The sequence below is a fragment of the Pygoscelis adeliae genome, unplaced genomic scaffold (genome assembly GCF_000699105.1).
Source record: "Pygoscelis adeliae isolate BGI_AS28 unplaced genomic scaffold, ASM69910v1 Scaffold155, whole genome shotgun sequence".
NCBI classification, from domain to species: domain Eukaryota; kingdom Metazoa; phylum Chordata; class Aves; order Sphenisciformes; family Spheniscidae; genus Pygoscelis; species Pygoscelis adeliae.
In genome coordinates, this window is record NW_008824932.1 from 5,369,601 (window position 1) to 5,385,191 (window position 15,591).

At 39.1% G+C, this 15,591-nt stretch overlaps 1 protein-coding gene across 3 annotated transcripts in view; it reads right to left on the reverse strand.

The window, feature by feature from the left end:
* Nucleotides 1-15,080, reverse strand: part of SPHKAP (SPHK1 interactor, AKAP domain containing) — a 54,353-nt gene extending 39,273 nt beyond the window's left edge. For all 3 annotated transcript variants that reach the window (XM_009325074.1, XM_009325075.1, XM_009325073.1), the window contains exons 1-2: nucleotides 14,997-15,080; nucleotides 8,461-8,571 (exon numbers count right to left, since the gene is read on the reverse strand). In XM_009325074.1, coding sequence (XP_009323349.1) covers nucleotides 8,461-8,571; nucleotides 14,997-15,080 — 195 coding nt within the window. The remainder of the gene's footprint in view (nucleotides 1-8,460; nucleotides 8,572-14,996) is intronic.
* Between the last annotated feature and the right edge of the window lie 511 nt (nucleotides 15,081-15,591).

Consider the following 15,591-nt stretch of genomic DNA (forward strand, 5'->3'; position numbering starts at 1 on the left):
AAATCTATTGTCAATCTTCCCTGCCCCAAAATTCATGAGGCAGCTTTTGGCTGCTGTATCAAATACATGTGTGGTACTGAAAATGTGGAAATACAACCCTTTAAGGGCATATTTAATTTCTGCCTTAACATTAGCTCGTACGTGAAGATATATATTTCAGAGCCAAGTATGTACAAGAGCAAAAAGAGAAACATATTTTACAGATTATACAAGTAATCCTTTCAGAGGGCTTTTAAACTAGTGCTCAGTCTGCCTGCACTGTGCTCCGTAAGGCAGAGAGTAATTGGTGAAGAGGAGGGTTTCCTACTTCTCTGTGCAAGCAAGAGCGGGGCTCTCTGGAAGGTACAATTCCTTACCGCAGCAGCATGAACACCCACACATGCCTGAGAAAGGACTAAGACTCAACGCCACAATTTAGCCTGCAGCTGTTGATTCCTGCTCCTTGTCAGGATATAATTAAGGTATCGTCAGGCTGAATAGGAAGATGGGACTTAAAACTAAAAATACCTCTAGTAATTATGGCTTAAATCTGGAAAGCAGTGGATGGATTTTGATTTCTGAAAGAGACAATGCTGTTCTTGAAGATGGTTGACTAATTGCTGAGTGAAAGGTACAATAAACACTCTTGTAATCGTCTGTCTATATGACATACTGCTGAGGGTGCGCATGCAACCTCACGAGGGAGGGCAAACATCTTAGTATGTAGGTCTGTCTATTTTATGCAGGCAAATAGGGCTTTGCTACGTTTACTAGGAAACGTAAATCTTCATTCAAACACAATAAAACAAAACAGTTGTTTCAGCTATGTACGGTCACTATTCAGGAACACACATATGGTTTTGATTTAAAAAACCCAACAAACAAAAAAACCTCTCCTTCGGGATTCAAGATTGCACTTCCATACTTGGCTGTATAAAAGGCCTTGTTGACTACTACCAATCCTGGGAAGAAACATCCTCCTTTCTGAACTCTGTAAGACTAGATCTCCACCCTTCAGTAAGGGCATGCTTTCATCCTTTGGAGACTCTGGAGAACACATGGGAGATAGCGGCCCTGATTAAGAGATACAAAATGTCCCAGTGCTTAGATTTCAACACTCTGACCCAGTGTCCGCACTATTGTTAGCAAGTTACCTGGAAGTAAGTCTAGTATCAAAGACCGATGTAAAATATAAATCTGTATATTTGTACCTAAACATCTAAAGATACGTAGTGTCAAATCCTTCAAAAGACTTGAGCGAAGAAATGAATGAAAACCACTCATAATCTACTTTAATTCAACTGAAAGCTGCTCTCTTTTTCCCCTCAAAATACACTTTGCCAAGGATTTTCCCTTTCTGCATATGTTATCATTCAGTTTGAATTAATTTGTGGGAGCTCTTTCCTGGATGTTTTTGTTCCATCACTTGAGTGAGCACTGGCATTTGTCTGACAATACGGTGAGATGATTCAAGGAAGCACTGGCCAGAAAAACTAATTTCTTAATTTCATAGTTACTTTTGTCTCTGAACCGACTTACTGCACGTTTGTACAAATGTCAGGGCAGTAAAAAAGATGAAGTAGGGGCTGGAGGAGGAGGTAAGACCACAGAAGCCCTGATGTGACCAGCTCCAATTAGTGTGTAATGACATCCTTAACCTCCTCCTGAACCTGTTTAAAAGCTTGATGGCTAAACTGCGATGATATTGACAGTGCTTAGGTATTTGCTTAGGACAGCGAAGCTACGGAGTAGCGAGGTGAGCAGCCAGTTCTGAAAATCCAGCTGCTATGACGGCAAAATGACATTCTTCATTAGTAAATGGAGAGATCATAGACAACATGATCCATAATTACATCACCTGTTTGCTCTCTTAACAACCTGTTTTATTTCTCACCAAGCCAACAGCCTTGCCACCCTTTACTAATATAAGCATTGCTTCCTTTCCTTGAGATGCTAATGTTTGTCTGCTAGACTGGGGAAGTTCTCCCCTACTAAACTAGACAGCTAACAACCCCAAGCTGCAATTCCTCCTCCTCCTGCGCTGCGGATGGATTAGTGTTCTTCCATGTGGCATAAGCCCACCCGGCTGCTGGTTACTGTCTCCACCATCCCCACTTCCCTAGTCATGCTGTCCTCCACTCTCCTTTGCGCTACCACCAGCACTCATCAGACAACTTGGAGAAAAAGTGCAAGTGGCACGGGGTCAGACAAAAGCAGCCAACGCTTAAATGAGAAGGTACTTTAACAAGACTGAATTTGACCAAAGTTTGGGCGGCCGTCCTTTCCCTTTCCCTCTACTTTGGCCATGTGTTCCTGCTGCTCCCTTGGGCTGGATCTAACCAATATACTGCTGCGTATGTCTATGCATATAGCCTACATTATACGCATACTTGTATGGAGTATTCTGGTGTGAGCATTTATGTTGTTACAGAGTAGGAGTACTTGCAAGCGGAAAAGTTGCTGGACTATTTCAAGAATGTTTCAAATCTTTAAACCCTTTATTGAAGCGGTTCTCTCACCCATCTGCCTGCAAAGCCAGATTTTTTTTCAGCTATAAGGAGACATAAAATAATTTTAAAATGAGCTTTAGAGCCCTTGACACATCCTGATTCTTTAAAAAGTGGTATCTTGTTATGCTAAAGTAAAAAAAGAGCACTGTTTTTTATTGCTTTAATTGAAAAGCAGAGATATTCCACCTTCCATATCTATCACTGCCATTTAATGGTGTAAAGTTTGTGTTTCCACATCTCTGGGATACTTGACAAAAAGTTTGCAGCATTTCTGCCGAAGTCTGGAAACGCCATTACCCCTCACACGGAGGCACACTGCTTGGGAAGGGAAGGGTGTATTTTCCTAGATGAGCAGTTCTCAAGTGCAATTCCTTGTTAGGCTGTGTGGAGCAGGAAGGCCTGCTTCCCAGCCTCCGTGTTGGGACAAGATGGTCATGTGAAGAGGGAGAGGGCATGATGTTGCATTTTGTGCGGAGGTTATTGGAGTCTAGGACCATTTTGAGAGAAAATCTTTCTTCAGTGCAAATATAATTTCTAACGGTTTTTCTATCTGTTGCCAGTCCAGAGTGTGAAAGTCCAGAGAATTTCTGGAAAATTCACTGCTATGATTTATGCATCTTGAGGTAAATGAATGCCAAATGTCTTGCAGGACTATAATACCATCTTTTTTCTTGTTTTGCTTTGTATCCTACTTTTTTTTTAAATTATTCTTTTCATTAAGAATTCCTAAAAGACAATTAAGATAGAACTTTAGCAGCGTGGCAATACCACCTTAATCATGTTGATGCTTATTGCACAGGCATTGAAAAGAAAAATGTCAAGTCTTAGGAACTGCTAAGAAGAATCATAAGTGACTTTTCTGTGTACAAGATTAAGACTTTGCACTTTAGGAGAGTCCAATGCTAGAAGAAACTATAAATCATCTAATTAAGGAAGAATTTAAATTTCTTAACTTGGACTAACATAAGCCAACCACAAATGTTCAGTACTGGTAATTAAATAATCTAGATCGTTGGAGGGAAAGTAGGAACAAAGTATTTATCATTTTTTTCTTTTCAAATAAGGTTTGCTTAAAAGCATGTCCAAAGCAGAGAACATTTGATGTAGGTCCAGAGAAAGATAGTTGGCAATAAGGGAGTGGACAAAAGTATATATATGTATGTGAAACTACAGTTATTTTATGAGGTCTCTCCATGGGGTAATACGAATGTCACATTACAGGTATTTTAATTACATTTATAAGTCACTATGTGCAGCTTATGAATGATTATGTCTCATGAATCCATGTATTTTATTCTATTAGGTGGATTTTGATTAAGTTCTCATTCAGCGGAAACAAACAAAACAAGACTTCCATAATTAAACTACCTCTAAAATTTATACTATCTAATTACGATATTAGCATGAAACTATGTATTCTAATCTGCAGCAGTAAACTGCTGCTAAACAGTATCATTGTTAATTGAACTAAGTTTAATTTCATGTTTAGCAATTACTCCAATATTCTCTGAAGAGGAAAAAAACACTCGTAACATCGGTGTAGAAGTAGTTCTTTGAGGGAGTTTAACCTTTTTAAGCAGACAGCGTGGCAAAATCAGATAGGGTCATCTGAAAAAAGAAGGGCAGCACACTTCAACCCAGGGACGTTTTAAAGAGAGCTGGTAGGATGTTTTATTCCAATACAGAAATGAAAACAAACAGCACTACTACCTAGGATTTACCTTCACTCTCTCCCACTCTGCCTTCACTTCAAGCACACGGAACTCTCTTTCAGCTGCCCCTTCCTGCCTAGCCTCTGCGGGAAGTCTGCCTAGAAAGCCCTAATAACCTAAGACAGTTAGCCCTGGCCCCCTGGACTCAATCCCAGTGTATCTAACCTGATTTCCTAAATGTAAACACAGAGAATTGGACAAGAATAGTATGTACAGAAAGCAGAAAAGGGAAGTGAGGACAAGACAATCTTTCAAACCCTGTTCACATCATACTCACTCATTATACATATAACACTTCTTTCCATAGACAACTCGCCAACGTACCACTAAACTGGCATAAAAATGGACAACAGACACCACATCTCGCTGTTCTTTCTCCCTATGATTTTTATTGTTCATCCTTGCAGATGACCAGAAACATTGGACTAAATATGGACACACTAGCATTTCTTCTGTTACGGTGGGGTACCAGAACTTGAAATAACAATTTTCAGAGCTTGGGAGAAGATTTCCAACTTAAGCAAATATGAAATATTGTTCCTCTAACACAATTTATTATTTTCATATCATAATGGCTACATTTTCATTAACCAGTTTGGAAATGAATGGACTATTACATGTACCAAAATGCCTGTTCTGCTCAAAAAAAATTCTCTCTTTGAAAAAGGAGTCTGCTATAACAAAGTTAAATGTTTAGCGTTTTAATACATTAACGTTTGTATACTTGGTGAGCATACGTAGGACAGCCATGAGCCTATTTTTACTCGTACTAACTGCGCTAATATGTAATGGGACATAATGAATATAACATTTATGAAAGCTATGTTCATATGTCCTTGTTGCATTTAGAGTTACAGTAAGATTATATAACTAAACATGAACTCTTCCAAATGAAAACTAAACACTATAACTAAATGTATTACCAGCTATCTGTGGGAAAAGCAACCGTTAATGATATAGTACATTTGAGACTGCTTTTTTCATTCTGCAAACCTAATGACAACTTGCAGAGGCAGTTTGATTAAAACATCTCTGGCACCACTGGCAACAGCAATTTATAAAATCTTCCACATGAAAGAGAAGATAGAACGTATTTTCTGCTAAGGGCAGTCTGGTTTGTTTGCTAATTGAGAAGTTGGGGAAACTGTTCCGTGTTCACATCCTTCCTTCCTCCCTCATTCCTGCAGCTTCTGCTCGTTCAGTGTCAGTCATTGGAAAGGACTCAGAATGAAATGCTTTGCAGGTTCCGAGTATGATACTGAACTAATGCTTAATCCTTGCATAGTGGTTAAGTATTCCCCGTTCCCTGGTTTGCCCATGTACTGTGCACAGCCAAATGAGCCACCCACGTATCTAAGGTGGGGAGAGCAATTCTGAAGAAAAATAAATATATGTGCTTACACTCTGATGCGCATATCAAGTTTGATGATTAATGTCAAAGTTTTCTAGTTTACTGCTTGTATTTACATTAGTTGTGCAACTTTTTAGGCACCCAAATTAAAATTCTGTACTGTACTGCCACTCAGAATAAATTAACCAGGAATATGAACAAAACTTCAGTTCTGCTCCTAACAGTTTATGGGTAACTGTTTAACAGTAAGTCAAAAGCGTAACTTCCAGGAACAGAACAAGAACTAAGCTTCCAGGCCACCAAATACCTTTTCTCTTGATGTGAACAGCGATGTTCCAAAATAATATTTAACTTCTTAGCTTCTAAATTAATGCTCTCTATATATGATATTTTAGTTTCACTTAATATATTATTTTACATTTCACTTCAATCTCGTTAATACAAAATTCTTTCAATATAATCTCTTTTCTTCTATAGCGATAACTGTAAATTGCAGAATCAACTAGGTACTGAAATTTTGCTTTGAAAATTGTGAAACTTTTTGTGTGTGTAGAGTTGACACTGTGTTCAGAAAGCCATACAGGGAAAGCTGACCGTCCCATATGCACGCTACGCAAGGAGTAGGCAATGGGAGAAGATGACTTGGCAGACCTTGTTTCAAAGCATATCCCAATACTTCTCCCATGTAAAAAAGGGGTCAGTCAGGGTCTTGTAGTTTAGGATGGCATTAGGAACCATGGGGCAGTTCTGTACCCTGGAAGCCTCACGGAGCACCTTTGCCCACCCTCTGTCTACAAGCAGAACTACACCATCACACTATAGTAACATAAACTGTTTTCTTAGGAAAGAGCTTTGTCTTGTTTGTCTTTTCTTTGACAAGGAGGGGATTAAAAGAAAATTATCGCCTTGTATGACTTTGCCAGGGAAAACTGTGGGCATTCAGCATGGGTGAGATTTGGGTCTGTGACTTGCTGAAAACCCCTATCTCAGAATCTCCTTCTGGGATTGTAATGAAAAGCCATTCCAGTACTTCTGCCTCTTTTCTCACATCTGCAGAATGGTAAGAGTAATGCTTATTTTCACTACAAGGTGACTGACCAGGGCTAAGATGAAACCTGATCTGTGCTTTCAAGAGGAAAAGTTTGTGTCAAGCAGCTATACGGGGTATTTTTAAATCAAATCTGAGTATAGACTTGCTTTAACAAGCTGTCTTTTCTCGGCAGCTCCATCCTATCAGAGATAATTTCCTATAAGATTCAAAGAAACATGAAGAATAAAGTCAAAGCTCAACATACCAAAAAGTAAGACATAATTCGTTTTTATATTATTATTTGGAGTAATCATTTCCTCTGAGAAAATAAGCCTCTTTTTAGGATATGAAATACTAAATAGTAAATCCAAGTGACTGTGGTCAATGTTTTCTACATTAGAAGCAATCCTTTCCTATATAAAACAACAAGGATACTACTGATTACCTGCCTGATGACCCCATTCTGGTTAAGAATGTGTTCAGGATACTGTTCAAGTGACAGCATTTCAGCTGCAGCTGAACAATGTTTGTACTTCCTAATATTGTGACCTTTTTGCTTGGGAGAATACATGCAGAATGCTCAAAGAACAGGAAACTGCTGTCTGTCTAGTTTTGGGAGTCTAGGAAATCAGTACCACTGAATGTTACTCCTTAATATCTCCTTCCTTGTTTCACCCAGCCTCATCCAAAATACACAGAGGAGTCTGTTTAGTTTCTCGCCCCATACCTTGTATGGTTGCTCACTAGCACATTCTGATTAGGTTGTGTATTTTGCTCACCGTGTCTTGTGGAAACCGATAGTCAGTGGACAGCATGACAGTGAGTTGAGCCCTATAACCTTTGACCATATTCCTAGATTTCAACTGCTGCAATTACACTGTTGTATCACTCCTGCTGTTCTCAAGCACGCTGCATCACCCCCAGGCAAGACACAAAGCCTCCGGCCATCGCCACCATGGGATGGAGATTCAGTTTCTTGACAGCAGGCATCTGGTTTCATCAGCTAGAGCTGAAATGGCCACGTCCTTGAGGGAATCCCAGCAGACTCCATTAGAGCCCTCAGCTGGCCTTTAGGTTATGTGCAGCACAAGCAGTGCTGGAAACCTTTCGTCTGAGATAAAACTGCTCTTTTCTAAAGCCCTTGTTGGCTCACTGGGGCCAGGGAGTAGCAATCAAATGGGATTCTGAGTAAGGATCTGCTCTCCGGAGTCCTTCATCAAATAAAAACCATCATAGCTAAATCATAGCAATGTACTTCATCCAGTTTCATTTAGATAGTGTGTAAAGCAACATAACTCCTATTTCTTCATGTACGCTCTTAACCAAAAGCTGTTCTTAATTGCATTATAACCCACAATAGTGAGATTTAAATTTCATTTCAAATGTAAAATAATTCTGTTTGAGTTCTTTAGCAACTTCTCCTCATCTAATATGGAAAGAGTTTTCTCTTTAATTGTATCTCTATGCCTTCGAGAACATTGAGCAGCCTTTTAGACATCTGCTTTTTCCAACCTGCCACTTAACAAGTTACGGTTTGGGATCATTTTCTCTTTGGCTTATTTTTCTCTCTTATCAGTTGCAGATTATGAACTTAAAAAAATATGGAGGGCCACAAAGTCTGAAGGCCAAATGTGGGGAAAACTCCGCAGTAATCTTTATTAATGTGCTCTGTATAGAAAACTGTATGCATTTTTGCTTTGTATGTTTGCTTTTAACAGAAAGCTGGAAATCACAGAAACTATAGATAGATTGCTATAATTTCAGTGTCAGTTAGTCATTGACTTTTTTTAGTTTAACGTGTACTGTGGTCGGCCCCACACCCTACCCAAATAACTCTCAATGGACTTTTCCCCAGAGGAGATTACAGCGAGTACTTACTGAGGCACAGTTGCTTTCTGACTTGTCTTCCAGAAAGCCAATTTGGCATGGTGTCCTCTGATTCTGCAGCCAGTAGTCTGTTGATTCTAGCAGACTGTTACTGCAGAGAATCTGTTAAAATAGTTAAAAATAGTTAAAGATAATTAAAAAATTTACTCAGTCCTACTGTGCTTTGGGGGCCTGAACTCTATTGTTGTAACTAAAAGGAAATCTTGCCTACAAAATTTTTTGGGGGCAAGACTGGGACCCCTGTTCCTTTTGGACATGTCCAGTTAATGCACCTTAAATCAAGCGATTTATGTATCCCCTAAAGTATTAGCCTACTTTCTTTCAGAACGGAAAGACCTCAGAGATACTTAAAGGAGATGCCTAAACCCAACATTTTTATCAGAAAATATTGCTAGGAGTTTTGTTCTGTGTTAAAGTGATAAACGTAGATGTTGGGAAAACTAATTATTTAATTATACCAGAGTGCACAAACTTGCAGCCTTTATGATTTACTGTATCTCTCTCCACAACAGATCGGTACTATTTATTCTGCCAGCAGCCTCATTTCTGAGACTGCCTAGGCTACAAACTCTGTCTTCTTAAACACATTTTTCAGCTTTCTGAGAAGCTAAAGTACTTAAGACCTGCTGTAATGAGTACTGAGCTCAGTCAGTACCCTGAGACCAAAACTTTGCGTGTAATCTATGTCGACTCAGTCCTACAGCTTATGCCTCAAACAAAACCAAAATGGGGCTACAGATATCTGTAGACTATAAAAAGGCAAAGCCAGTTTTGCAAGTCTGATGCTTAGATTGAACTGAATACCTTACTTGCTGCCTCTGTACTAATATTCTTCCATGAAAAAGAGAGACCCTTAGCATTTTTAAGACAACTGTGTAACAGCAGGAAAAGAATAGCTGCAACAATGATGCTACTTATTGAACATTTTATATGGCTTATCATCTTCAATGTTAAGAAGTACGTTTGTGAAATGGATGTATATTTTATTTGTACTTCTTGCAATTCTTGCATTACACGGAAATAGAGTGTACTTTAGCTCTTTAGCCTTTTATTTTAATAATGATACTTTAAAATATAAAATTGTTGCTCTACCTGGAAAAAAAATCTATCCACAGTACTTTCCTTTACCTTACTGCATGTTTTGCATTGACAGGAACATTTTCTTTGCATTCAGGAACACTTGATCCATAAGCCTAGATCCCTTCCTTAGGAAGAGAAATGAGAAGAACTTGTGAGGCCTCTTCATTTCTCAGGGAAGACGAATGACTGTGGAAAGCTGATCTGGCCAGTTGACACAATTTTCTAATGCTCAGGGGCAATCCAGGAGTAAGCTTATTACCACTCACAGACTAACACCCACTCTAATTTTTATCTTTCTGGCAGAAAGCCAGTTAGATAGCTAATACTGTACTCCCTGTATTATTCTGTATTGATTTCTGAATAGAAGTCGGCAGAAGATGGATGAGGAGGTAATGGGGAACACCGCAGTCCATAAGTTTGGCCTGCTTCAGTGCCCTTCTTCGGTGCCCTCCACAAAGGCTTTGCACCTTTGTGGTGGTTGTTTCTCAGTACTCCAGCCCTGCTATGGGATTTCTTCCAGAAAGCTTCAGAATACAAATTTAGGGTTCACAAAATTCTCAGAAAAAACACAGTGTCCAGGGACTTTGTTCTGAGAATGACAAAGGCTCATGAATGCTTCACATCAGCACCAGTCTCTTCTTGGGGGCTGCTAGCTAATCTTGTTTATCAGTTGAATAACTCTGCACTCAATAAATTTTATAACCTCCTGTCTCAGTGCAAAAAGATTCCTGCCACCATAACTAACTCTGAGACTAGATGGGGAAAATAATATGTTTCATATCCCAAAGAAACAATTTCCTGTTAGTGTTATAAACTGTTCTTTGTTGTTTGTTTTTTTTTTTTTTTTTAAGAAATGTTTTCAAGTGTGGAAATACTGAACCGTTATAAACTGGTTGGTAAAATCTAGAATCAAGCATTTTTTTCTTCCTTTCCAAAAACTACCATCCTCTGAGGCTTTTATGAAGATAAAGAATTGAACATATACATGCATGCACACACACACATATCTACATATATATATGTTTTCAGATTTAATCTGATTCTAGATCTTCTCATCCTCAAGGGTTGAAGTTCTAATTACCTGTTAAGACATAATTTTGCATACATAGGAAACAGTTCTCTTTAGCTCAAATAGCTTTTGCTGTAACAAGCAGTCTTGTTTCATTTCCTTAAAAATGACAGTGAATTTGTCTTCAGCCTTAATCACTTTAGATCTTTCTTTCCCACATCTCAGACAGTTTCTGAGAAACTGGAATAGGCAGAAATTATCACGCAGAAACAAGCTGCAGAAATCCTTGGTACTACTCTTTGTCTCATAAGGATTTGGTGTGCACACCCAACATTTCAGAACAGCTAAATCATAGCAGATGTATATTGTAGATGATAAACCCATGAAATGAGCCGGGCAGTCCAAACTTCACATAGTTTTCCTCCTGTGGGATGTTATATGACCCTTGGTAGCTCTATCTTTCTCTCAGAGGATGTTTTTATCAGGAAGCAAATACTGGTAAAGCACCAACAGAAGAAATAACTCTCCTGAACAAATGTTTCAGTCGGGGCAGGTCATAGTTGCCAAGCTTGGGTCACTCCAGCATGGTTTATAAGTTGCAAGGCTTTATAGTACATTTAATTTTTGTATGCAGCTTTTCATAACAGACTTTGAAGCCAAGGGTAGAAATTATTACATGGAAGTTTTGGACAGCATGTGATTTTTAAGTAACCTCAAGGAGATGAACAACGTTAGTAGGATGATGCTTTCCCTGAGCCAGATTCTGCTCTCATGTGTGCGTAAGTAGTTTCACACATGCACTTGAGAATGCAGCCAGAAATGTGAAGAAGGGTGAAATAGGCATAACATTTTTACTACTGGAGGTTGGAGAAAATAATGTGCAGCATTTGGATTTGAAGAAGACGGGTGACAAAAACAAAACCCGATATACCTGAGTCCGCGCAGCAGACGCTGGCAGAGGTGAGCAATCTAAGGAATACAGGTTGGCCCAAAGTCATCTGGAAAGCCTCTGGAAATTACTCAGAAAAGACAGCGCTGTGGGAAAGGGAGGCATGCAGGAACATGTGGGAGAGGCCTCCTTGCGTATGGTCTGGTTTTACACGTGTGAATGGTGTTCGGGAGACGGAAGGTGACATCTGAATAAGCGGTGGCAGGAATGAGGGGTAAACTTTGGATGAGTTTGAACTCTACCTTTTGAAATGCAAGTTTCTGCATTAGGACTATTACAGACATGTTATTGCTCAGAACCTTCCCATTAGTACTTCTTTGGAGGAAGGGTAATTTGGGCCAGCCCGCAATGCTGATCGCAGTAGGGTTACGCACACCTGCTATGCAAAACTGCATATACAGAAGCCATGTGAACTTTTCGGCATATTTCTTTGGTAACAGACAGCAATATCATCACGGTCAAAGACAAACATACAGTAGGAGTGAATGCAATACTTCTTACAGCATCTCGCTATTGTAAGGCAATTCTCCCTGTTAACTAGGTGCATGTGTTTATATATATGTAAACTCCGGCTTTATAATAAAACTTGCTAAGATATTCATGCTTTTAAAGGAATATACTGAAGTCCTTATAGTAAAATAACGTATGACTGCGATGATCAAAAGCGTATGTGCTTGGAGGAGCTGGCCTAAATTAACAGGGCTAATTAATTAACCAAATGCAATGTGAGAACTGGTATTTTTCAGAGGTGTAACTCTACTAGTACATGCTGATTGCCATTTTTGCATTTAAGCATATTTTCAAAATATACTGAGCTGGTCTGTACCAAAGGATAAGAAACCTAAACCTGTACTACTTCAGCAGTCAGTCAGCATCCTTCTTTTATATAGCCTGCACTTTTAAGGCAAACAGTATCACTTGACAAAATTTCCTCCTCCTATCTTGTACTTCTCTTCATTCTTACCTAATTGAGACAAGTTCTGGGCCAATCCCACTGACATACATTGTTAGCAATTTTGCTGAATTCAGCGAGGTTGCTTCTGATTTGCAATGGTACAACTGAAAGCAGAACTTGATTCGTTGACCATACTTATGTGTAACAGCTGCACACACTATACTGCTGTATATCTGGTTCAGAGCAGGATCATCACACTCAGAAAATAATTCAGGATGAATTTGCATCATGCACTAAATGTGAAATCAGCAGTAATTCATGGTTCTAAAAAAAAGTTTTCCACTCCCATCTAGAGACTCAGCCATCAGCATTACTCAGTGTGTTGTGAATCAATGAACTAAATCAGCCTCTAGCAGAGTGTGGATTAGAAAAGTCACTCTCCCAGAGGAAAATATTGCATACCAGTTTAGTGTAACAGCTTCCTGCTCCCTGATTTAGATCATAAGGCATTAAAATACAGTAAATATCTATAACCGAGACAACATTAAAAAGGCTCTGCTCCACAAATGAAACATCTGCGTCTTCGTGGCTGATCATCTTAATTGCTTTGGTTAATTACTACTCATCAAAAAAGATATGAAAGTGGGACATACAGAATAAAATGAGATATCAAGGGGCACATCTTCTGCATTTGTTCAGATTGGTCTGTGTAGTAACAGGCCACATCTCATATGGCTCCTGACAGGAGCCATTCATGCCAAATACAATTACTCAAACCTGCAAGTCAACTGTTTAAACTGTCCCCTTGCAGCAGGAACCCATAGTGTTTCACTCCACCACCAATTACACAGCTAACTTAAAAATCACTGTAACTAACAGAGGCTAAATTTGCCTATTTTTGGGTAATTCTTCATCCTTTTCCACACAAAAAAAGAATGGTAACACATTTTGTGACGATGCTGTAAAGAAGCCCAAAATATCCTGCTGTTTGTCAGAAGTGTTGGCAGAAGCGAATCACTTCTTTTAGTGTGCCGACAATCATAAAATCGACTCATGTTACGATGAAAAGTTCAAATGTAAGGGATCAGGCAGGTGAAGCAGCTCTAAATCATGTGGTAAAGGCTAGCCTTTAAAAGAGAGTGGTGCTTCTGAAGGTGACGAAGCTGGGAGCATTGGTAAACACAGTGGTAGCACTTCTCAGTGCTGTGCCACTGTCTTTCAATCGTACATAAAATAGACAACGCTGAGATTAAATGAAAATTTAAGATGTTCTCCCACACAATGGATTTTCTGCCTATTTCTGCCATTTTGAAGATTCCAATTACAGTCAGCAGCATTTTTTAAAAATCAGGTATTCTTTTGCAAATAAACAAACCCTTTGATCAAATGAAATATTGACACTTTGTCTTTTAGCCATGTTGGGGTAAGCTGGAGAAGCCCAGTCCCAGCATACACATCAGTCTATTGAGTTCTTTTTTATATCAATGATTTTACATTTAACAAAATTTCTGTAGACAGACAATACTCACCCCCCACACCCACAGTGTGGTTTTCAGGATGAGGAAAACAAATCTTTATCTTCTACATGTTTTATCTTTCTCTCTCTCTGCTTACATATATAAATATACATTATTGTTATTTTGAAAAAAAAACAAACAAAAGGAAAGCATTATTACTACCAGTGGAAGGAAAATGAAAAAAAAGTAAGGATTATGGGAAAACTGAATGAACTGAAATTTTATGACATTTCTGTGATAGAACAAACGCTTTCTTATCAGCTCTAGAATTATGCCTGTGGGAGACAGTAGAGCTCTGAGGGTTATTGCAAAGTGAGAGATGAAAGATGGCGTGCCTTCCTCACTAGGTCTTTGGTAGTGCTCCCTTCCCTCAGACTGTACTGCCATAATCTGGCCCTGGGGAGGAGGAGTACAAGGAAGCATCCATGGTCTTCACCTGTGTATTCTCAGTTGTACTGAAATTACCTACATGCATAAAACAATGTCGGTTGTATCTGACTCCTCCTAATGACATACATACACACACAGGCACTGCTTCCCCCCCCATTCCTCTACATTAAATAACTACTTATAAACCCATTTTGAGGCAACAAAACCAGCAACGGTCAAATCTATACTACCTCCTGGGTTGCTGAACCCTTCCGGTCAGATACGAGAGAAGGCAGAAAAGCTGTTTCATGAAGGACCCTCCATTGTATTGACCTGAGAGAAGCAAAGCTCTGGACCCTCAGGCTGGGTCCCAGAAACTTGCCACCTGTTGAAGGGCAGTCCTGAAGGTATTCACGCTATGCACTGCTTTTATTTCATATTGTCAGATAATGAGGAAAAATAGAAATGTTCAGGGGCAGTTTATCTCCCATACATGTACAACATATTTTGGGACCAGACAAGTATAGACCAGGCAGACAAAATTGCAAGATACCGTAACAGCACCCAGAATTTATTTTGCTGCATGAGTCCTTTTCTTTTTTAGGTATCAGTTAAATTTTGTATTCCCCAATAAAGACAAAAGCTAAAAAGCAAAGCTCTAACCTGGCATATATTTGCCTTTGAATATAACATAAACTTAGAAGTTACCTTCTTACATGCTGTGACAGAGCTTCCCAAACTGCTTGCCGAACTGTCTGTGCTGCTGCCTTGGTGCTCTGGGACTTCATGCATCAGTGGAGATTGAAAGTTGCTGAAGAACAAAAAAGAAACAAACCCCAAAAAACCTTTCCAGTGACTCAGCTGCATAGATAACTCAAATGATGCCAAAATACAGTTCGGTAAAGAGATGTAAATTAACTTAGATTACAAGAAGCTGTCTATACTCTCCTTGCTGTCATTACTAGTCTATTTATTACCTTAATTTTCCCTTTTTGGAAGACTCTCCTGAGCTACACACTTTGGATATAGAATAGCAGACCAATGTCTTTTGAAGATTAGAGGATAGCATATAGCTGCCTATAATCATATCCATCTGTCTTGAATGACACTGTAAAAAGTGATACTAGCTTGTTTTCATAAGCAGGCAGCTTGGAGCAGCAAATTAAATACTTGCTGCATTAATTCAGCTTGGTAGACAAAAGAAATGTTTGCTGCATTTTTACCTGCCTGGATAGAAGTAAAGGGGTAGTGATTAAAATGAAAAAAACACAACAAGAGTGGTTGAATTCCATAATCTAGATGG